This window comes from Fringilla coelebs, assembly GCF_963513975.1.
Source record: "Fringilla coelebs genome assembly, chromosome: Z".
NCBI classification, from domain to species: Eukaryota; Metazoa; Chordata; class Aves; order Passeriformes; family Fringillidae; genus Fringilla; species Fringilla coelebs.
In genome coordinates, this window is record NC_140031.1 from 17,537,014 (window position 1) to 17,561,671 (window position 24,658).

General features: G+C 38.5%; 1 protein-coding gene across 2 annotated transcripts in view; it reads right to left on the reverse strand.

Annotated features, from left to right (window-relative positions):
* PLPP1 (phospholipid phosphatase 1) overlaps nucleotides 1–24,658 on the reverse strand; it is a 63,457-nt gene that overhangs the window by 2,819 nt on the left and 35,980 nt on the right. For both annotated transcript variants that reach the window (XM_084225823.1, XM_084225822.1), the window contains exon 4: nucleotides 11,315–11,372. In XM_084225823.1, coding sequence (XP_084081949.1) covers nucleotides 11,315–11,372 — 58 coding nt within the window. The remainder of the gene's footprint in view (nucleotides 1–11,314; nucleotides 11,373–24,658) is intronic.

A 24,658-nucleotide genomic window follows, 5' to 3' on the forward strand; every position in this document is an offset into this window, starting at 1 on the left:
TGCAGCTGCAGCTAAGTATCAGAACTAACTTGATGTAATGATAGCATTTCTCAGTTGTCACTGGTGTATTTCACTGAGCTGTATTCCTTACCCTTTTCAGCTGCATATTAACCATGCTACCACTCTGGTGGATATTTGATATTCCCATGTATTTTCCCTCCCCTCAGGTCTGGTTTTGTTGTGTATATCTATCTTTTTCATGTATTATCTCCATTTTGCAATATTTATTACTTTCCTATCTAATCTAATCCAAGACCCTGCCTTTGTTTCTTCTCTGGTCTGTCTAGGATCTGGCTGTCTACATCTGTCTAGCTCTCTAGTTTCTCCAAATACATTCTGTATACATAATTGAATTTGTGCTGAAACTTAATTCTATGACCAAAGAAAGCTCCATAGTTACTGCATTCACTGGGAAAACAATACATTTGGAAGTTATATTTAACATTTCAAGTATATCTTCTCTCAGAGACACTTAGAAACTTAAGGGCAAGGACAAAACCTTAGCTGACAGTCTTGAGAAATGTAGAAACCAACACAAGCATCAGGCACCAAGGCAGCACACCAGACTCCTGGTAAAACCCTCCACTGCCAACTTCAAAAGCCATGGCTAACTTTGAGAAGCAGTACATTTACCATGTAAATACAGGCACAGAGAAGACACTGTAGATGCAGAGGTGATACTTTCCAAAGTTAAACACTTGGGGAATGTTTCTCTTAGTAACTTACATCATAATTTTGGCATGCTGACATTTTCAGCTATAAATGGAGCATCAAAAACATCAACCCCATCCATAAACAGTTTTCTTTAATAGCAAGATCAGGGTAGAATCAGACTAAAGAAGTTACACCTAAAACTAAATTGAAAAATAATTTTTCCCCTTCAAATTGGTGGGCACTGCGTATTTCTGTGGGCCTCAAACTCACCACTAAGGAAAATACAGCCACTTCAAAAATTACCTGTCACACCAAGTTCTTTTAACAAAAGGTGTTTTAATGGACTTACAGTGATACTACTTCTGGATTTATCAACAGTAGACCAGAACACTGCAAAGTGCCTGATGGAGAAGAGGAAGGTCCAAGGAGCATATACTGGTGGCCTAAAGCATTGGCTGATTATTTCATACTGGCTGTACTTTGCTCTTTCCCTAATCTCACTAAATTTTCCTTAAGGCAGTTAAAATACCTTGCTGCAATGAAGTTCTGTTCCATATAAACATTTTTGGAAGTTTGCAAATGGTGTATAGCCATAATAGGAAAATAAAAAAGAGTTATGCAACCCTTTTACAGATATATGAGAAAACAGGTTTCCTTATGAACACAAGAAAAATGGGGCAAGGCATGCAAATGCCAGCTTGGAAGGATGCCAGCTGAGTGCACTGAATGATCAATAAAGCAGTCTTTGCCCTTATGCAACATGTATTCAAATTCCTTCTGCTTGTGAAAGCATCAGACAAGAAATTTGGATTTGACATCTATGTGAAAGCTTGATTTCTGTACTTTGAGAGTAACCTCCCATCATGGAGAAGATGAGAAGATCTGGAGCTGTTCTGTCAGCTGCAGAGCATAAGGAGTTGGCTATAGATGTCACAAATACGAGGTGATTCTTTACACCATCAGCTCCTCTATCTGTACAGGAAATGGCCAAAGGTTTTCTTGCACCTTCTATAGCAAATAGATTTACAGTGTTCTAAAACTAGGTGTGAGAAGGGTGAGAAATGATACCACAGATCAGTGTTAGGCTGACTGATCACTACTGTGTTTCAGAAATAGCAGCTATCATTGTGGTTACAATTGGGTTTGGGTTTTGAGGGCTTTTTTGTTAAGCTGAAAGGAATTGCTTATTAACCAGCTGCTGCGATAGCAAATGCCATGTTATTTTTAAGCAGGTAGCTTCAAACTGATGCTGCCTTTAACAGGCTCTGAGTTGTGCTACCATGCCAAGCTTCTTCCCACTACTGTGACTTGCTCTTAGAAAGACAACAGCAACATGTCTGGCAACAGACCATCAGGTTCATGCTGGAAAATACAACAGCCAAGGAGAGGAGGAGCTTTTGCTGATGATTCATTAAATGTAAATTAAGGTTAATACTGAAGTATTCCCAATTTTCCTTTATATAGTATTAGCCCTTATATAGCATTAAATGCCCAATATGGAGATGTCTTAGCTCCACACTGCATTAACTCCTGCTACTATTTTGACCCTGTTGACTAACAGAGTGCAATGGCTTCATGCTATTTACAGAACTTCATCCTCCTTTATGACATACCTCAGGTTCCTTTGCTCCTCTTTGAAGTCATAGGATAGCCTTAGAGAAAGAAACCAGAAGCAAATCCGTCTCCCCACCCAAGCCTCTTTTCTAGAAAGGAGTAAGTATATAAGTAAAACTTGTGATCTAGAGAAGCCACAGGAACTTCAGGAAATCTCATCTGGTAATACTATTGAAATGCCTCTTACCAGCATTTCACATATTGCTGAGAACAGATTTGTGAGCCTATGAACACAGCAGAAGTATCCCAAGCTGCTTTGGTAGTGAGTGACCCACTCCTGTCAGCATTTTCACCATGCCAGCTTCCCTCCACACTGTTCTGAGCATTCTGATCCTTCAGCAGTTGTCTTTTAGCTATGCTGTATTGCTCTTCACTCCCCCATCCTGCTGCTTCTTGTGTTTGCTTCGTTCATTCCTTTTAAAAGTGCAAAGAGATTTCACAAGACTTCTTTTTAATGGGATTAAATAATCTTCAGGGTTTTTTCCCCTACTAGTTTACTCCATAATGAAAATATGTCCTCTATGCCACACACATCCTGAACACAAATTTCTTCTTAATCTATGGTCTAGTACTTCATTTCTAAAAATACAGACAAGCAATGAAGAGAAACTCACAGCTACTTTGTGGTTTCTTGCAAGAAGCCACAGACATGAATGGAAGGGTCTCTGCAACTGGAGAATTATTTGCTACTCCACATTTCCAGCATGGCTTTTGAGCATTTGCTCTTTCAACAGAGCAGTATTAATTTACATAAACACATGCCTACCCAATTTGGAAGTACAGTGACTTGTGTTTCCTACATGGACTTCTGGAGGTGCAACCATGTGTCTTCACAAGAAAACTTCCTAACACCTAATATAATACTTCTGCACTTTAAGGGCACAAAATTCCTTTAAATCTACCAAAACCTACTCAGTTCAGCAACCAAGGTCATATTTCAGATATTTAGTTTCAATACCTAAAACTCCTTGGTTATTTTTCATTTAATACCTTCTCTTATTTTTTCCAAAACCCAATTATACAGAAATTCTGCACTGCAAAATAATTTTGCCTATTAAGGTATGGGAAATCCTCCTGCACTTGTTCAAGAATGGAAGTCGAAAGGAAGAAATTTGGAGGGGGGAGGGATTGTGGTGGTGTTCTCCCACCAAGTAACAGTACTTGATACTTCTGATATTTCTGATACTTTTCAGAAATAGATTTTCTCCTGATACCAAAAGGCCCCAGTAACTGCATTTCTTCCAGGGGTCCTGTCCTAAAGAACAGAAGCAAGGCACATCTTCCCTTTAGAGATGTACCTATTTTCACTCATTTCTGTCTCTCCAACTCTAAGAGAATCACAGCATCATTAACTTAAGAGCAGAACAGTGAGAAAACCGTTTCCAAGAGAGAAAATTCCCCTGTGACATAGAGAAATGAAAACACTGCTCAGTTTGTCCAAGTACAAGTAGTACGACTGGAGACAAAACAAAGGTGCAGAAAGTCAGTTCTCTTGGAATAAATCCCTACTTTGAGAGACCTTAGTAGTTGATACAAATTTTAGAAGCGAGCAAGTAAATGGCATTTACTTTACTTAGCTTAGCATTTACTATTAGTCATGTCTGTCTTTGGTTTATGGTATCTGCCTGAGCAGTACAGAAGAGCCCTATGGCATTACTGTTCCAGGAGGCACAAAATACTGCTGTGGTTACAGTTAGTATTTGGATCCATTACGGGCTACTGTTAGGAAAGCTCATACTTCAAAGCAAGTCTGCTGACCCAAAAAGTCCCAAGAGCCACAAACCATAGGGATTCTTCCCAAACCAAGAAGCTCTGATTTAGGAATGCTTAAGCACACTCAAGTCCATGTACACAAGTATGTGGTTTGCTTTTGGGATTTCAGAGGTGGAGGGAGTAGATATGGAGCTACTCTGTATAGGTGGTTTTGTTAATGAGGCAGGGGTGCAAGAAAGTGAAAGCACAGGAGGTACCAGTGTTTTGAAGTCTTCACAAAAACAGCTTTTGCATAACTAATATGAAAAATGGGGCAATATTTTTCAGAAGGCCTGGGATTAGGCATTAACAGCTGAGAATTCAGGCACATTTGTAAAATAGGAAAACTTCATTTTTACATTTATCCCAAGGACATCCTTACAGGAGACAATATCCCCTTGCCTAAGACTGTGAAGTCTTCCATTAGGAAGCTGGGAAGATGCAAGGAGTGCCAAAGCAACGATTCACCCAACTCCATCAGTAAATACACACTGTAGCCTTTCCTTGAGGGGAGGGCAATGCCGTAGTCACAGTACAACACACTTGCACCAGACACAGTTTGCATCTGAGCATCTTTGATAAAAGCCCATATTAAAATATGACCGTCCAAGAGAATGGACAAGCTGAGACATTCAGGCTAGATTCTTGCATACTGTTATAAAGGAACTGAAACCAAACATTTAGACAGATACACAGTGGTAAGTGATCTGCCATCCCTGTTCTAGTCCTGTTCAGCAATCCAGACACCTCTTCCCTGCTCAGACTAGGCAACGGCAGAGAGAAAGGCTCCCTTCAGAGATTTTTCAAAGCTTTCTCCTACATCTATAAATGTTTGCAGAATAGCTCTTCCCTTTCTGCTTGTTATGGGAAACTTGAGAGATGCCTTCATATAAAAGCTTGTTTGTATAAATGCTGTTTCTCAAATAGCTTTGTATAAGAGTTATTCATTATATTTCAGCTAGTAGAAACTCTGGAATTCAAGGAAATATAAGAAATCCAGTAAACAGTTTAAAAATTGCAGTTCTAAGCACGAAAGAGCCACAATATGTGTTTCATATTCAATGTTACATTTACGCAAATATTACATGGAAGTGCAACAGCATTTTTTGTACCTGGAAACACTGCATCTATGAATAAACACAGACCTATAGGCATCAGCCAAAAAGACACTGCTTGCAAACCAGAAATACGGATAATATCTCTTCCATGTACTTTTAAACACAGCAGGCTCACACCCAAACAGAAAACTGTATTCTAAAAGGAATACAGAGCCATAGAAGAATTCATGAGTCACTCATGAGCTGGGCTTCTCAAAAAAAAAAAAAAAAAAATTAAAGGAATTTTTAAGAAAAGCAACTTAGACTTTGCTGCCTGTCAATACATTTTGTCTTTTTAATGAGATCACTTCCTTTTCATAAATACATATTTATGACCCCTGGTAAATCTGCATTATTATATGTCTGTTGTTTTATTTTGATTGGGAGAAATTAAAAAAGAAAGAAGCAACAGTTCAGAATTAGTTCTTCCCCTTCCAGTGAGGGAAAAGATACAGGTTGGCGGTGCCTTCAGTGTGGGGGTATGCCCCAGCTGCTGTTCAAAGGGATGATATATCACTATTACTCTGACCATATTTGACTTCCCTGTGTCAGCTCTGATGTTTGAACAGCCCTACAGGGAACTGAACTGAACTGGGGGCGGGGGGGGGGAAATGGCTGAACCAGCAAGAAAAGACAGAATATGTACCAGTCTGGGCTCTTTAAGAAAGCTGCATCCTGCTGTCAAAGGCAACTGATGTGCAAAAGCTGCCTCCTAAGCAATGGGCATTAATTCCTGTTACTAGTAACAGCTCAGCTTTCAATTCAATATCAACACTATAATCAATCTTTTCTAAACAAATACTACTTGTCCAGTGGGCAATGGGGTTTTTTGGGTTTTAATCCTCCAGCTTCCATTTAGCTGTACATTGCCAAAATAATTTCACATTAACATAATTTTTACCATGGAGCAGGATAAACAGTAACATTTTATTCCATTGCAAATTGGAATAAAACACTTACCTCTTTTCCAATAGAAAAGAACACTTGAAGTTAGTATTTTAACATTTACTAGAAGAACTAAAGCACTGCAATGCATTGCTTTCAGCCCAGTCCTAGAGGTGCCAGTTCACAATACTGGAATTATTACTAGTGGCCCTAACTTCCAAACAAACCACGGAGAAATCAGGTTCTTTTGTTTGCTTACCGTAAGAAGTCTAAATTACAATATTAAAAAGAATACTAGGAGTACATACAGGTAGAAGCCCAAGTGCTTCCATACTCCAGCCTTGCAGCATGACCAGTTACCCTTTATTTTTTCAACTGCTGAAAATTAGGTACTTGATACTACACACAGCTACAGCCAAACAAAGCATTTTCAGTAACACATGTCTTTTCACTAGTTTTGGAAGACTAGTCCTCAACTTTTATGTGGGCAGGAACACAATAAAGACAGTTTTCTAGCTCTAGTCAAAAGCATTTGCAAAAGTGATATAAAAAATAGGTGCTTTGCAAACAGACATATCTAAAATACTATGTAAAGACTCTTGTTTTGAGTACTGTTTCACTCAACCTCCCATCCCAACATAAAAAATTAAAATCAAAGTTTGAGAGCAGAGGCTGACTGGCATATTTGGGAGCACTGAGTACCAAAAGCAGCCTAAAGCCTGTTTTCACTTGTGTTTATCGATCTCTCTGCAAAAGAAGGCTGTCGTCCCAACCACTGAAACACCCCTTACCCTCCTGTTATCTGTAATTCCATGTGACCTTGGATACATAAAATAAATGACTTGTAGGAGAGCCACTCAAGTTACACTGTGCAAGATTCATCATCCCTTTCTGTCCCAGGTGTAAGCAGCACAAGCACATTGCCATCCCCAGAATAGCAGTGCCTCTTGGCTGGGTTTGTGCAGCCCTATTCTTCATCCTAGGACAGGTGCCAGCAGGGAAGTGCCCAGGCCAGCCACAGCCAAAACTGATTCTGTTACAGAAACATAATCTTCAGGGCCACACCCATTTTGCTAACTGTTCTCACTACTGATGGCAGCATGCATTTAGCACTTTAACTTAAAATAACTTTTTAAACATACTTAACTTGAAAAGTCAAAGCAAAAACTGCCTGCAGCATCTCTCCCTCTAGGGCCAATGTGCTAGTTTGGTCATATGGACACTGGTAGAAGAGGTGTTCCACTACACTTGCTCTCCCATTTCCAAACCAGGATTAAATAATTTTGATACAGAAGAGGTCATGCCAGCTGTTTACTGTGGAAAAAAAAGGAGCAGCATCAGGAGAGGACAACACAGATAATTTGGGATCCATCATCTGTTATTAGGTCACTGGATTCCCACATACTGTTGCGGTCAAACTCCCTCTAGCTTGCACACAAAGCTGCTGTTGGCAGAAGCTCTTATCTCACAGATAACAGCTCTCCTTGGACCCAAACTAACCCATCTAGTTCTGTCAAATGAGTCTCAAAATACATTCTCCACCATAGCTTTCCAGACTGACAGACTGCAAGCAGGTTTTATCCTGGGGTTTCACTAATTCTATGTTTGGAAACATAAGAAACTGTAACTTTAACCTGGAAGTGGGCTGAAAACCCAAGCTTTAAATTTATCTAGCGAGACACAACAGCTTTTTTACAGGTGCAATGACCTCTTGTTGAGTGAGAGCAACAAGTGATGTATACCGCTGCTTATTTAAACAGATGGAAAATATAAACTATTTAACATTTCCATGCAACAAACAGTTAAAATAGAGAATCTAATGACTAATACAGCAAACGGTGTTTCCATGTGTGGCCCCTGCTATGAGATAGGACATGCAGCATAGGATTCTGTTCAAAATTGCAGTTTTTTCTCCTGATACCAGCAAAGCCATGCAGTCAGGACTCAGATAATTCTGGCAATCTCCTGTAAGCAGAAGAAAGGACTACTCCTCAGCATAATTCAGACTCTTGAAGAAATCCAAATGGTTGCCAAGTCAAGAATGTCATAGAATTGCAGAATTGTTTAGGTTGGAAAAGAGCCTTGAGATCATTTGAGTTCAACTGTTAACTCAGCACTGCCAAGTCCATCACTCATTTATGTCCCCAGGTGTCATACATGCACACATCTTTTAACTACTTCCAGGGATGGCCTGGTCCAATACTTGACAATCTTTTCCAAGTACTCTCATCCTGTTGCAGGCTGCCTAGGACCCCCACCTTGCTACAACCTCCTTTGAGGCAGTTGTAGAGAGTTGTAAGGTCACCCCTGAGCCTCCTTTTCTCCAGGCTGAACCCCCAACTCCCCCAGCTGCTCCTCTGAGGACTGGTTCTCTACAGAGTCATGGATTCACCTGACACACACATGCATTCAGCAGCTAACTTTTAAGAGCACACTTTCTGCAGTACATATCCACACACACACGCACACACCAGACTCCTCCAGCTGCTCCAGAAAGCAGAATGCTAGTGTCTGGTTATGATTAACACAGCCTCTGAGTAATGCCACATGCTAACAGCCTGTCCTGCTGGGACTCAGCCTGTGGCTGCAGAATGTGTGCAGGGCACAGATGAAGCCAGCATCAGAGTTCAGAAAACGAACAAGGCATCAAGTGCTGCAGGTTTGGCTTGGAGCCCGCAGCAGCACTCTGCCTTGCCACCTGGGCAAGTGCGTGTGTGTATGTATGTGTGCGTGTGCATGCGTGTGTGTGTGCGCGTGCGTGTGTGTTTTCCTCACCTTCCTGCACTAGCTGTCCTTTTGAAGACATCTGAACTTGATTAGGTTTCTTGGTATGCACTAAGGCTATGTTAATCAGCAAAAACATACTGCACAGGAGCCATTAACCTTCTTCAAATGTCCCTACAATGGCCTCATGGCAGTTTCTAGATGAATAATCTTATCGGACAAAAGGAAGTAGAAGTCTAATCTCCACAAAGCCTCTTATTTTTACTGGGCGGTATAGCTCAGGAAAGACAAAAAAATGCATGCAGAAACAGACAGGGCTCTGGAAACTCATTGACTAATTAATGGAAAACAAAGTGATCTCCAATGAAACACTTCCTGTTCAAATGTCATCTCAGAAGAGTTAAAAGCATTTGTACCCCTCTAGTTTAAGGATGCTACTAAGCAAAGCTATGTTTTGCATTTACTACAGAACTGAGTGAACACAAGGACAGCTCTGAGCATAGTTAAGTGTGTGAACCAGGACAGACACAAGGACAGGATTTATGCTATTTTGATGTAGCTTGCATAGGAAGGGTTTGATTTGCACTGACTTGCTACCTGCCCACGTGGGAGATTGCCAAGAATCAAACTCATACACACAAAGCCCCAAGACAGCTAAGGTTCATAATTTCCTCTTCAAGAACTTTCCAGAGAAGCTCTTTGCATGGATTCAAAATAATATCCCACAGGCATTCCAGAAAGCATTATTCAAGCCACATGAAGTTAGTAACTTCAAAATAAAGAACTCTTTACTTTCTTGCCAAAGGCTGAATTTTTTCCAAGCCTAGTAGGTTAACTAAACAAGGTCTTAAGTCCAGGCTGTTCAAGACATCTTCTACTGTATTGTATGCACCTAGAGAGTTGTATTATCTAATGTGACTCATTACCTTCAATTAATGTGTTGAGAATTCCTCCTGACCACCACCGTTTACCCAGGCTGCAGGAAAACATGCCTTACACACATGGGACAGAGGTAAAAGCTCAGACAGCTCCAGATCCCCGACAGACAACTATAATCCAGTCAGTATGAATTATAAACAATACACATTGCTACACATCTACCAAGGTTTTTCTTATCTCCAGGTTTGTGCTTCTGTGAGATTTAATTATCACATTACCATGTTGTTTAACAAAACCATGTGAGAAGTTGTTGGATGAGAAGGGTCTGATTGAGCCCAGAGGAGCAAGTCAGTATTAGGGTACTCTCAGTGTAGCAGTAACTGCCTCACTGTACTATGGAAAGAGTGGGTTTGGGTTTGAAACGCTATTACAAGTGGACCCATAAAATTTTGGAGATTGCCAGTCATAATGAGCAAAAACACTCTAACAGCCGACAGGAAGTCATACCACTATATTTGAGCCAAACCAAAATATATACACTTTTATGAACTATAATACTATTATTTCATATAATACTTCTATGAACTTTTTATATTCACATTAGATAAGACTGGTAAGCAGGTGAGACAATCCAAACAGGTTTAGCCATAAAAAAACCTGCATGACAGATCAAAACTGAACATCAAGCTTCTGAGATAGCTATATTTTAAAATAAAGCTTAAAAACTACCTAAACCATATTGAAGAGCCACCCCTTCTGTGTGTAGTTGTAGGGGTTTTTGTTTGCTTGAACAATTGGTTCACTCACAGTGGATGTTATACTAATGCCATGAGAGAGTGAAAAAATTAAAATGCAACAAAGACAAAAAAAGCAAATTTAATCTGAGGTCTGTAAAAATCATGGAATGCACATATTATGCAATTTATACATTATGTTAGCAACTTATGTCCAGGACTAGAGTTTAATTTTACAACTACATTAACAACAAAATCCCATAAAGTTGTTAATGCCTTCTGTGTTACCACTTTGCAGGGGGAGAACAAATTCAGTCTTCTCTAAAAGTGAAGATTATTTGTCCTAGTTCACTGGAACAATTTCAACTAAAATGTAGTAATCCTCAAATGAAGCATTTCTGAATTGATCTTATTATTAATATTTACTGTCCCCTTGCTTTCCTCACTCTTGCCTCTCTGTCTCTAAAAAAAAAAAAAAAAGGAATTTGAAAATTCAGTTTGATCTGTTTCGTGTTTATGGGCCCAGCCATACTTGATCTGTGTTTAAGGGTCTTGTTTGCTTTATTTTAAAATAGGCTTTGCACATCTTATTAGATCAGACATGTTTCATTATAGATTTCTATAAGCCTTATAAATTAAGAAGTATTATAAGCCTTACAAATTTTATAACGTTTATAGTTCTTTAAATGTAACTAAATTTAAGTAGCATCTTATTTTCAGAACACACTAGTCACTGGGTTCACAAGGACTTGTCACTGGGACACAAGCCAAGTACCATATTAAGTATTCTTAGGCATAATGAACATCATTCTACTTCTTGTCCCAGTGTCACCACCCTTACAACTCCTGTGAGAAGTCTTTAACTGTACCAGACAAGCCTCCTACAAAAGCCATGTCCCTTATGCAAAGCAGCCAAGTAAATATTCAGTACTGTTAGATCTTTTGTTATCACTTAGATGGAAAGAGCATACTTACTGCTACGAAGAGCATGCAGTACATGGAGAATGAAGAATGGCCAGAATAAAATGATAGTCTGGAAAAGAAAAGATCAGACATCATCAGTTCTCCTTTACAACATTCAGTCTGCAGTGATACTAATCTGTATTATACAAGTGAACTGGTAAAATGCAAACATGTCCATATTACTCTTCAAGGAGGCTCCCTAGGCACATCACACAGATTTTGACCAAGAGTACAGACTTCACTACTCAGCAGTTATCCTCTTCCAGAGTTAAGCTGATCTCTACATCAGGCAGTAAGTACTATATTTTCCGCTGAAGTTTGAACAGCAAGGGAACACATCTTCAAAGACAATAATCAAGTGTCCTTTACTAGTTCATCTTGACAAATGCCAGAATACTTTAAATATAATTACTTCTTAAAAGTCCTTATCTTATAGTCACACAAATTACATTAATCACCCCTAAACAATTACTTGCATTTAGTCACCATCAAGAGGCAGTAGTTAACAATAAGTAGTATTTCATACTACATTTGTACACCTTTGTGAAATGTATGATTCACACAGACCCTGATTATTTATTATTGAAAGGTAGAGGGAAAGGCAGGAATGCAGTTTATTAGCCAGTCAACTGCAATAGATTACACTTCATCTAACTTGTAGAAGTGATTCTTACTTGGCAATCTCATTGGGAGTGTCAACATTGCCTCCAGCTCCCAAAAGCTTGACAACTGACACTGACAGTCCAGGATTCCTTTGGCCAGCTCCTCCCCTGCACAGCTGGTTTTGTGAGGAGCCAGAGATGCAAAATAAACACCACCCACCTCTTCAAAAAAGAAGGCAAAATGTAAAGACAATTTAGTCTTAAGTAGGGAGATGAAAGAACTGTAGTTGGCACTACTTTTTTCCATTTTATGCACAGAGCCTTGTAACAGTGCTGCTTCACAGGCCACCAGCCAGGTTTCAGCCAGCCTTCCGTGCAATTTAACTGCATAACCAGAGCACTCCCCCCTCAGCAGTTTGGCATACAAAAACATGCCCGGCTTAATAAATTTTAATAGCTCTGCAGTCTGACCTCTACCATATCCACCAGGTCCCTTATTTTGGTGCTTCTGCCAGGCAGAGACCCCGAGGCCAGGGAAACTCTTAGTCAAAGGAATAATTTCCACTCTTTGGACTAGGAGTAACAAAGGCAGCTCTGACACGCAGCAAAATAATGAGGCTAAAGATGCCCTGCTCAAATACCACAAAGAAGGCAATGAAACTGTCTTGTGCACAAGTGAAACTGCAAAACTTCCTGAATTAGTTGGAACATATAACATTTAGAAACTGCGTCAGAAAAAGTCTACATAGGTTTATTCCAGAGGTTTTAGAGCTTTTCGTTTGTGGTTGATTTGAAACACTGGCAACAGCTTTTGGTTTCAGAGGTACTAAATAAGCAGTCTGAAATAAGATGACTTTTGTTTCACCAAATAATACTTTCCAACTAGCTTCTTAAAAAGAAAAACTTTGACAATATACTAGCTTCAGATGTTTAAAGTTCAAAACCATTAAGATTACACTGCAGCCAGAGATCCTTTTTCCACTCTTGTACTCAAACACTTCAAGAGTCCACTATGAAAACCAACATTACAAGCATTGTGAAGAGCCCTGTCCTTCAAGCAGGTCATCTGAGAATGCAAAGCACACTGTTCTACAGAAAATACAAAATAAGGAATTCTTGGCTCCTGTGACAGTATTTTGTCCAGTAGCTGTGGGGCTATTCCTGTTGGCCATAAGATGTTATTTCCTATAATTATTGAAAGCAACCTGTTGCCAGCTGAAGGAATTTTGAAGACTAGAAAATGATGAAAGGAAAAAATACCATTCTTTAAGTTTATTTTGGAATTCCTATACCCTTTCAAATGTGTTCTTGACTACTTTTTTTGTTTCAGGAATCTATTAGCCTAAGATAAATTAAGAATGCCTTGTCCCAGGTTGAAGATTACAAACTTTGAATGCATTCTTATCAGGCATAGATATGCTGTACATGACTGACAAATGGGACAAAGTACTGATCCAACTTGCACATTGTGCAATCCCAATGCAATTTCTTTGGCAATACTGCTGTCTCTAGACTTCTTTAAGAAAAACATATTTTTTTTAAATTTTAAAATTCTTTCAAAACACTAAGATTGACAATGAAAAATTTCCCAACAATTCATCAGCACATAAATAATATCTTCCCAAAGCGAGGAGAATGTCATGTCTATCAGACTAGCCGAGCACTTGGCTCCTTGTGATCCTCCTGCAAGTGCTGGTTTGCCATGAGCCAGCAGTAAAACAGTATAGACAACCGCTTCTCCAAATCTCCAACTCTCAGCAGTGAAAGAAAGGCTAACTCATCCCAACAGATACACACATCAGATTCCAAAATATCCTTTTCAAAATAGTCTTAGAACAATAACTGGTGAAATTAAGTATCATGAAATAGAGCTGGCAAGTGCAGTCGATCTGATTGTTTTCAAAACAGCCAATTCTGACACCAAAAGACCAGTTTTTCAGAGGTCCATGTCTTTCACTCCAGCAATACCTACCTCACAGATCTCTTCCTATGTCAGAAACAGGGCTTCATTTTTACAGGAAAAAAAGCATAAGCTTTAATTACTTCCACTTGGACAATATATTATTCCCAAGTTTGAAGAATGCCTTAAGTAGCAACATAAAACCAATTTCAGGTCTCTCAGCTGAGGTTTAAAGCATATGCCTAGTTTCCAATGTACACAATGGAGCTGGACATCATAAAAAGGTTTTAAAACAAGGTAATTTAAAGGCTGTTTTGCTTTCTTGAAATTTAGCTTTGTCATGAATTTCACATGGTTTCCAATAAAGACAAAGACAGTAAAAAAGTAAAGACACAAGTAAAGACACAGTAGTTCTTAAAAAGATTGCCGTAAGATTGACTACAATTTATCACTATGGTTCATTACTGAATGTCTGCAGTTTGAAAGAATACCTGGAAAAATAATCAAAATACAAACAATTCCTACAAGAAGCATATCAGCTGAATTACTGTTATTTTAGCCAGGATTTCTAAGCCCAGATAAGCAGACTAAGAGAGATTGCCTTGGAGGACTTGACACTGACAACCTTATATTACTTTCCATGCACAAGGCTGGCTTAGCTCAGGGAGAAGAGCCAGCCTGACAGGTTATGTTTCTTCAATTAATAGAAAAATTGAACAGAGTACACAGCACATAAAAGGATGATTTTTCTTGGACTGTGACTTACAAGAAAGTGCATGTTTTAAGTAGTAAGCTCTGTTTGGCATTATTTTGTAAAGTACATGAGTTACTGGAATTACTGACACTGGAACTCAGTAAACAAGCTTGATGTCTTGTCGTCATTTAATACCTTCACATGAACACCTGATGTGCAGAAACTTTAAGACAAATGCAGGAATCTGTCAGGGAAATTAACAGCCTTGGGAAAGACCAGACTAGGGAACAGCTTAACACATTTGGTACAGTGGAGCATTAAATGGTGAAAAAAATTAAAGTAAATGACAGTAGAAAGAGATATTCCACAAGAAAGGGCATCCTGTGGTTCTTCAATAGACCTGTCAGAGGCCGAAATCTTCCCAGCATAACTACAGAATTATGAAATGATCCCTTGGAGAAAAACAGAAGGCCCAGCAAAACATTATGCACACTCCATATCAAAGCAAATAAATACACCCAGCTGGATTAGCCAGCACGTCCTTTCCATCTTCAAGTTCCGTGGATTCTCCCAGTCTGACTCAAAGCTTCCACTGACATTTGTGTTACCCATTCCATGATCTGGAGGGGAATAAATGCCAGAGTGCTGCAGCTCAGCATGCCTGTGTTGAGTAAGCCAATGCTTGTGACAAGCAAGCCACATGCTTATCAGTGAAATATTCCTAGTATTTCAGTGCCATGGTTTAAAGTCCTAGTTCTACACTTAAACACCACATTGTTTAAAGTCAATTTTCTCTGCATTCAACAATCAACTTGCTCTCCCAAGATTCACTCTTTCCTCGTGTGCTGGACTTGTACCACTACAACTTACAAGATCAGTGTGGGCAGGGAGTTTTGAGGACTCTGAAAATAAGCCCTTTTGTCATTACTGCAAAGAAAAGTTGAAATAAGTAAAAAGCAGTTCACCTACTGAACAATATCAGGAAGTACTCAGAACCCCATGTTCCAAATTTCTCCACTTTTTTTCCTTGTCTGACAGTAATTATACCCACACTTCAGTACAAAGTCACACATTTACACATTGGAAAACGCTGCCAGTGTCTTTCCAATTCAGTAATCCTCCTCTGGAAAATTTTATTGACAATTTTTTCAACAGGAGACCTAAAATTTAATAACAAGCATCTTGCATAATCCCATAATCATATCTGGGGTGAAGAGTGGATCCACTCAGCTCTGTTTTATGCAGCAGCTGATAGTGAGGAAGCTGCCAATGTAATGTAATGACATGTAATACACATTATTTGATACCATGACCATGTTTTTGCAGACTTCCCACTTTTTTTCTTTTGCAGTCTACCACACACAATTAAATTTCCCTGCTTATCCTATCTAATCTAATAGGTTCTAAAAAGAGATAGGTCTTTACCTATTTCTAATCACCTTCCTAACCACCAGCCTTTGAAACAAATGCTGCTGACTGTGCAAGAAACAGGGGTATGAAGTAACTCTTCCTCAAGCTCAGCATCAACATGTAGTTTTAATCAGCAGTAGAGTACTGCAAGGGTTGTCTTAAGTGCTAGATTGACCAGATTCCAAAGGTGGTTAAAAGCTTCTGCTGGCATGATTTGATGGGGGATTGTTTCTTTACTCTCTGGGAATTGAAAAAATTAACAGATGATAGATACATTCAGGCGTGCAGATACTCTGTAATTTGAATTTGAACAAAAGTATTACACACTGATGGAACAACCTAACAGAGAAATGACTACCCTAAACTAGCTATTTTGCATCTGACAGAAGAAGTTTATATCAACAGCTACCAGGGAAATAAACTTGATTGCAAAATAACCAGTAATAAAAAAAATTCATACTGTTACTGGTTTTTCCTTTTAAAATAAGCAACAGTCAATCTGCACATGAACTTCCAATTAATTTTTTTTTTAGCAAAGGAGCAAGCAGCTACCAAATCCTGTCATTCATACCACACAAAAACATGTACATTTTGAGCTTTCAATATGCCAAAGTCCAACAAAATTCCATGCTGCAATTTCCTCGTGCACATTGCAAAACCATTACAAAACAACTTATCTTTCAACAGTTCTGATTTAACTCAATGCACAAAAGGGAAGTTTAACTTTCCATTACATTTCCAGGTAGCCTCCTCCAATAGTGAAAAAAAAAATTAGGACTTTGTTTACCTCTCTTCGTAATAATTCCATCTCAGGAAAAGACTAAAAGTGAAAATGGCAGCAAGGGGTACTCAAACCAACATTTCTAAAGACTAGTAGTTTGCTCTCACATGCACCAGATCACTCCTATTCTATTTATTATGTCTGCAGAACTTACCCACATAATAAATTTTTGATTGGCAGCAGTGTTATTTTACATAAAGGGAATGAAGACAGAAAATTATAATTTCTATTAAATCAGGGATTCAGGAACTGCTTTGGGTAAGAAGTGTTTGACAGGCATGCAGGACACATCCTTCAGCAGATTGCTGTAATCTTCAAAGGGGAAAAGGAAAGTAGGCAGCTGTTCCTGGAGTATTATGTGCTTGATACAGTTATGGACACCCCAAGTTTTATCTTTATGAGACTTTTTCCTCCTGTTACCTTCGATATAACTTTTGCAAACCAGTGAAATTCTGTGAATGAGAAGATGCATCTACCTGCTTGGTTGGCCACAGCTAGTTTCCAAATAATTTTCAGGATGCACTGAACACAGGTACATATTTTGATTTCAAATGACCTTAAGCATGATAAGCTACTGAAACAGATTTCAAGCCCAGCTTTGGTTGAAAACCATTAAAGGGGGAAGGGTTCTAGTTTCAGTCACGAAAATGAATGTTACCTATCACTACTCAAAATGTCCAATTCACACTAAGGCAAAGGAGATGTAAGCTCAGAAACAAGATCCAGATTGCAGAACTGCATCTCATTTGATTAGAGCATGTTCGCTTTTCAGATTCAATTCTCCCTCCCCCCAGTCAGTTTCTTTTGCAAAGGCAGCTCCTTTTGCTCCCAGATCAAGTACAGCCCCATTTCAACATGGACTACCATCCTAGAAGCTTCAAAAGCTTAAATATTTAAAGGCTTTTTTATTCACTACCATGGCTCAGTTTTCCTTCCATGTAAAATTATGTGTAGTTGTCCTGACTAAGCTCCTTCTCAAACTTCTCAAATGTGATGAATAATTTCACTAGATCTGTAAGTGTTCCCAAACCACCCACGTTATATCTTGAATAGCAATGGCATAAGGGTGAAAGCAGTGTTTAAGGAAAAGCTGCACTATCTGAACAGTAGTATATGTGTGGACTTCTATTCCTTTCAAATGCCTTGGTATCCAAGCTGCTTCAGTTGTTTTCTGTGGGGTTTTTTTGCATGTATGTTTTCAGAAGTGAAAACAGCCTCTGATGTAAACTCCTATACATAGAAATTTCAGTAGTGTAGAGCACTTCACAGGTTGAAAGCTCCATAAAAGAAATTATCGGTCCTATATACAACATACCAGTATGCCCCTAGTAAACACATTGCAAGTCCCTGGCATGCCAAATTTCTGATTCATGATGCTGATGGAAACTGCCAGAGGAGAAGTAATCCATTTAGTTATGCTTGAATCATTAAGTGCAGTTTGGTCTTCAACAGAGCTTTAAGTTGCTTCAAAACAGAATATTGGTATAGTCTATAAAAGCCAAGTAATTTTAACAAAAAATAATACTTCACTATAGAAATACTCCCCTTACTGTCAGGCAGGGAGACAGATAAGGAGAGGGACAGACAGGTCATTTAGTACAGATGGGTTAACTTACAAGTGAATGTTCAGACTCTTGACTTAAGTTTAAAAATTCCAGAGCAAACCAGTTGCTATCTAATGAAACAAGGGAAAACAAAAGCATCCATTTAAATAGAAGTAAATAATGCATAAGCCTTGGAAGTTTCACAAAGGTTTCTTGGACTTAGAGTTTTTTGTTTTAATACAGCTACAGTTTTGAAGGGATACACAGAACAGACTACATGAGAGTTTCACAAGTTTGGTTGAACTCTAAAGAAAGTTATATGGGGCAGTCCCATACCAGCTGTCTGGCAGGGGCATCCTGCTTCTAGAAATTGCTCAGTGATTTAACTGCACTCACAGCTCATGCAGAGCTACAACCAGAGAAGGAGGTATGAACAAAGCTGACAAATTGCTGGCACATGACTGGTAAAGGGCACCACCTTGGCAATTGTGTTGAAATAAATTACCAATGTCAAAACAGTCAGCTCTAATTTCCTAAAAACTTCTTTTGAAGATTACATTTTGAATTTGCAATGGCAGACTATACATAGCTTGTTTTCAGCACAGTCAGCATAGGAGCAATACATCAACTAAAGCAGGGAACTATTTTTTCCTTTAGACATCTAAGTTGTAATATGAATCTGTACATTAGTAGTACAATTATAATTATGAACCTTGACAGCTGCATTATCTGTTACCACAAACAGAAAACTGACAGACTGAAATTAGAGAGCTACAAATATCTGAAGTTCAACTTAAAAGGAAGTGTTTCACACACATACACGTCCTTGCTAGCTGTGCACGTGTGCTTTTGGGGAACAACAAAGCTCAGACCGCACATGGCTGCTCTGAAACAGCAGCCTTCTACAATATGGTGTAATATGTACCACTTTAGGTTCAAAGGTTTAATTTCTATGCATGAGCTGACAAATAATCAGGAAGGGCACTTTCCTGGACAGATTTCTGGATCTGCTTTGTCATGAGGTTTTCAGTGTTGCTCCCAACCCAGAACTCTGAACTTTTAGGTCCCACTGCAACATCTATACTCAGCAAAAGGACCTAAAAAAAGTAATATCCAACAAAAATGTCTAGAAGTTAGTTATTAAATTAATGTGACAAACCTGCACTGCTCAGCTAAAATGTAGAACATACTGTTTTCAAGAAAAATTTGTAGTAAATTCAGAAAGCCTAAGCAGGTAGAAAAAGGAGGAAAATTATCTATAGGGAAAAAATACTACACTGTACAAGAATTTGTACTGAGGAGAATTAGTTTGACCAGTGTTAAAGCAACATGATACAACAAACTGTACTGTAAATTGCAACCAAATTTAACATCATTAGAAGAGAAGGCCACTATCAATCTGTGTGAATATGCTGGCATTCAGTTCATTTTCTGAATATTCATACCATGCTCTGTTCTTCCTTCATATTCACCTGTCCCATTAAGGGAAAAATATGGATTTTTCAGAGCAATACATAATGATTTTGTTCTAATTTCATTCTAAACCTCTCAAATATTAAAGCATGTTCTCCAAATTGGCTAACAATGTGACTCAAACTTCAGCTACAAAAGGCCTTAAGAACAAATTCCTTATAATACATACTAGAGAAGATAATTACAGCAACCACTTTAAGTACATCCACTGTCAGTACTCATTTGCAGATCACCCACAGTACTGCTATGTGCTCAGAAACAGAGGTTAAGCAAAACACAGTATGTAGGCACACAAGCACTGCATACACACACTCTTAACTGCTCAGTTAGAAACTTGCCATCATACCTAAAACTGTTTGCTTTAAGGGCTAGTCCTTCAAAGGACTGTTTAGATGTATTTTCACATCCTTCACTAGAAAAGATCTGGACCTTTACTTCCCACTCCCAGCTTTGCAGTGTATTGACTAAGGAAGAACGTGTTATGCTTACAGCCTCCCATCTGTTCCACGTCTAAGAGCAGGATACTTAAGCACTTAACACTCCTGGAACAAAAAGGCTGCCCTGCTAAGTATGTATAATTGTCCCACATTCTCCATTTAAAGGGCATAGAATAATTGGGGGGGTATGTTTGCTACATGCATCTTCTTGCCATATTGCCCACTCCACTTTCAGACACAGAAACCTCAACTGTCTCCTTGTACAACACTGAAACTGCATTGTTATGGAGGTTGTACCAATATATCAGTTCCAAAATGTGAAATAAGGTTTGGAATTGCATTCCTGAAGACTAAGTTTTATTATATTTTTTTAAAACCCCAAAAACTGGACCCAGCAGTTACCCAGGTTTGAAATTCAATCCATATTTTTTAGTTGCAATCCGAAAGGATAATAAAATTACATCACAAGGGAACATCTGGCTTTATAAGATCCAGATCTTATATATGAATGTAACAGAAAGCCTTCATATCTTCATCTCAAAAGAAGAACCAAAGCAAGCCAGCAATACCTCAACAGTAGGTGTTTTAAGAGACAGGAAGGCGTCCAAATCTACATCTTAAATGAGAGCTCAACAAATAAACTTCAGAGTAAAAGTTAGTGAACTGAAGGTTTCAAGAAATTAAGCCATACGTCGACCCTTCTCCTTTTAACTCACCATAAGGTACAGCTGCAGAGGCATAAAAACAAAATGCAAATGCATTAAAGAAGGTCGGCAAATAGAAAGATCTTCACCAGCCTCTCAGGTCCTCATGCTTGGTAGAAAAGTTCAGCAAGGAGAGGTAGTACCCAGCCACAGAGGATCTTAGCAGGATTAGTAAAAAGCAAAACAAGCCCATGAGTCCATGAGACACACATCCAGTGGTGCTGAGGAAGGCTTGGCATCATCTGCCTTCATCATCGAGATACCTTTAAAAAGCCATGCAAAGAAGCCAGTGTGTCCCTCCCACGGTTAAAAAAATGAATGAGTATTCACAGGGCTTTATCAAAGCTCCACAACTATCCCCACATGAATGAAATATTTAACCCATTCTTGCCAATCACTGTAACAAGACCTCCACAATCTTCAAGACGATGTGGACATTATAATAATGGAGGGAAGGTAACTCAAAATATATACTCAAAAGGGTAAAAAATGATCTTTTAGAAGAAACAAGAGAAGCCAGCATATTTATTTTCTGGAATAACTTAATATTTTTATAGCGACATTTTATAAATTTTTTTTAAAATAGCTTAAATAGCTTTCACCATCATTGGTATAAAAATACTTATCTCACATTAATCAAAAACTATGAAGAATAACTTTATAACACAATAACCAGGTATCTGAATTGATTCTTAAACTTGTATCTACTAAGTGGATTTGCCCCAGTTAGTCTGTTTCAGCCACTGCGGCACAACAGAAAACCAGGAAGAGGAGGAAGAAGAGGAACACATGAAATAAGAGCACTTTGCTTTCAAGGGTTGTTAATTCAACACAGCATTAGCAAATTTATGTTTCTCATTCCTTACTGAATACAGACATTGTAAACTTGCTTTATTTTTTTGCCTTCATTATTACTGCAGGAAATTATTTTAAAATGAGAAAATTAAAAGAAGTATACTCTAAAGCTTTGAAGTTCTAGGGAGGCATAATTTGCATGAGCACTAACTAATACATAATTACACCCTAGTATATTATCATCCCTGTGAAATTATTCAGCAGACACTGAGTAAGACTACAGCATACTTCATCCCACAATACTTATTTTTAACATTTTGTGGATATGTGAGTGTAAATAGTATCAGATTCAATACACCTGACCTTTCCACAAGGCTTTAAAATGCAGATTGTACTGTCAAGTTTATAAAATTATACATATTTATACACACTCACCAAAGTGAGTGTTTATACACAATCCTAAAGTAAGTTCTAAAAATACCATAAGCTCTATATAGTACCTGCTACATTGTTTGAAAATTAAATAAGACTAATTCAAATATTCTTTGAATCACACATAACTTGTCAATACCAGAAGTTTGGTTTGGGGGTTCTTCAAAGATTTTGTAGAGTTTTTGTTCAGTTTTGACTCCTTCTTTGCTGGGAAGGCTCAGGGAGCTTTGTTTTATTTTGTTTTAGTTTTTATTTCTTGTAGAAAGAACTAATAAAACTGGAGAGAAACACCTATCATCATTACTCAACATTCAATCGCCTCAAAAAAATATCAACAGAACCTTTATTTAAATCTTTAAATGTAATCTTTTGAGATTAAATTTTACAACCACGAGGAAATACTCATTCTTTGCTTAAGATGACAACTAACACTGTTACGAAGTTAGGTCCATCTAGTCAAGTGTGTTCCCTGGATTCCAGAGCCTGCTTCCTGGAGATTACAAATGCTTCTCTACACAAAGGCAACCAATGTTGAATTAGCAATTCCTGATTGCCAAAATGAGTTGGGAGCCACCACTTAATATTGTCACACCATGGTTCAGTACACTCCAAAGACAGAGTGAGAAGACACTCTATCACTGTCTTGAAATCTTGAACACAACATATTTTAGCTTAACTGAACAAATACCTTATAAAGTTGTCTCTTTTCCCCCTCTGCAAGATGCTAAAAATAAGCCTATTCCAGACTGTTATATATATTAGAGTTAATTCATGCTATATATGTGTATAAAATATTATAAAATCTAACTCATGTCTTTGACCATCCTGGCTAGGAGCAGTCTTTTTTCTATTCAATTAGTTCCCGGACATCATTAAGATAATATCAAGTCCGTTACCTTAAGAATGAAACCTTCCTGGGCCATGAGTGCTGACTTCCCAGGAATGTCTGAAGCCTTTCAGTAGGACCTGCACCTGGAGCAGATTGCATCTACCAACACGAGCACCGAGCACCGGCACCACTCTGTCACATGTGAAAGAAGGCTATTCTGAAGAAGTTCAGACAGCCATTTGGACACCTGGACTGGCTTTTGTATCTGTATGGTCCCAGTTATACATGTGAAGGGACACAAAAGAACCTTCTGTCATTTCTTCATCAGGCAGAATACACGGGATATAAGCTGGCTGTATGAGACAGTTGGGGTGAACCACTGAGGAGACGCTGGCACTCTGTCAGTCAGATCCAGGTTCACCCAGAGCCAAATTCCAGAACTGACGCTGCCTTGGCCGTGGTGGTTTTTCCAAATTCTATTTTGTTATTGATCTAGTAAATCTTTTATAAATAGTAATTTCTTTTATAGTTTCTATTAATTTCTTTTATAAATTTGGCTGCCGGTTTGATCATTTATAACACAGACCAATCAAGTGTTCGCATACTAGAGGAGAAGAGCAGCGCTTGATGTTCTCTTTTGTTACTCTACTAGACTCTTAAGCCTCACTGTTCACACACTCATTTCAGACAACCAGCAACTAGAGCAAAGTATACTCACCAGAGTGTGAGTATACTGAAATATTGAATACTGAATATTGAAATACTAATTCAGAGCTGCTGCAGAACATCTGTGGTTCCTGTTCAGTCGTCTGGATGCAGGAAATCTAACAAACAGGACATATGGCAATCTGCCATGGACTGGTTAGAGCAGACAGGTTTGGGAAAAATGCCTTAGCTAACAATAACCTAGGGAAAAGCCAACATGTATCCTATCTACCTATTTCCCCTTGAGAAATTTGGGTATTTTGCCAATCTACTCAAGGCCAAGCAAAGGTATGCAGTGGAAAGCCAGAAGAAAAGGAAGAGAAGAAAAAATGAAAGCTGCAAAACCCAAAGAGGTTAGAGATTAGTAAACAGGGCTCACTCACACCACCATTTTATCAGGGTTATAGCCTGGCACACCTACCTATTTTACTGAGCCCTGCTTTGCCTGTTTGAAAGGGGAAACAGCCAGCTGACTAGTCATTATCTTTATAGGTGCTAAGGAAACTACCCTAAAGGCAATTCAGCAGCATTAAAGTATATACCAGCACACTTAAAGTGACATGTTAATTGCAAGCACCAGTGACAACAGAACACCATGACTTTGATCTCCCTTCATTTGCAGACACTAAAACTTGTGCTTCTATATCAAATTTAATTTTCTGTAACTAAAACAAGCCAGGTCAGGCATCTTTATTGAGTTACTGCTCTTAATAATTATTTAGAAGGAAAACTACATGGCTCTATACAAAACCAGCTGACAGCAAAGCTAGCAACATCTCCATAAAAGCTTGAGATGGCACTTCAGTATGTCACTCACCCCAGGAACGTGCCATTCAGTAGCACATTGCAAGCTTCTGTGTCTAGCTTAAATTAAATGACAAACATAGCCTGCGGAATGGACTGCCTTACAAAGAGGTACAGAAATAAAGGGCATGTTAATATTTAACTAGAATTTTCTTATAGTGATTGTCACGAGCATTTTAGAGACCTTTAAGTGCTACAAACTTGGATGTATATGTGCCCACTCTTACATGTATTTTTCAACAAATA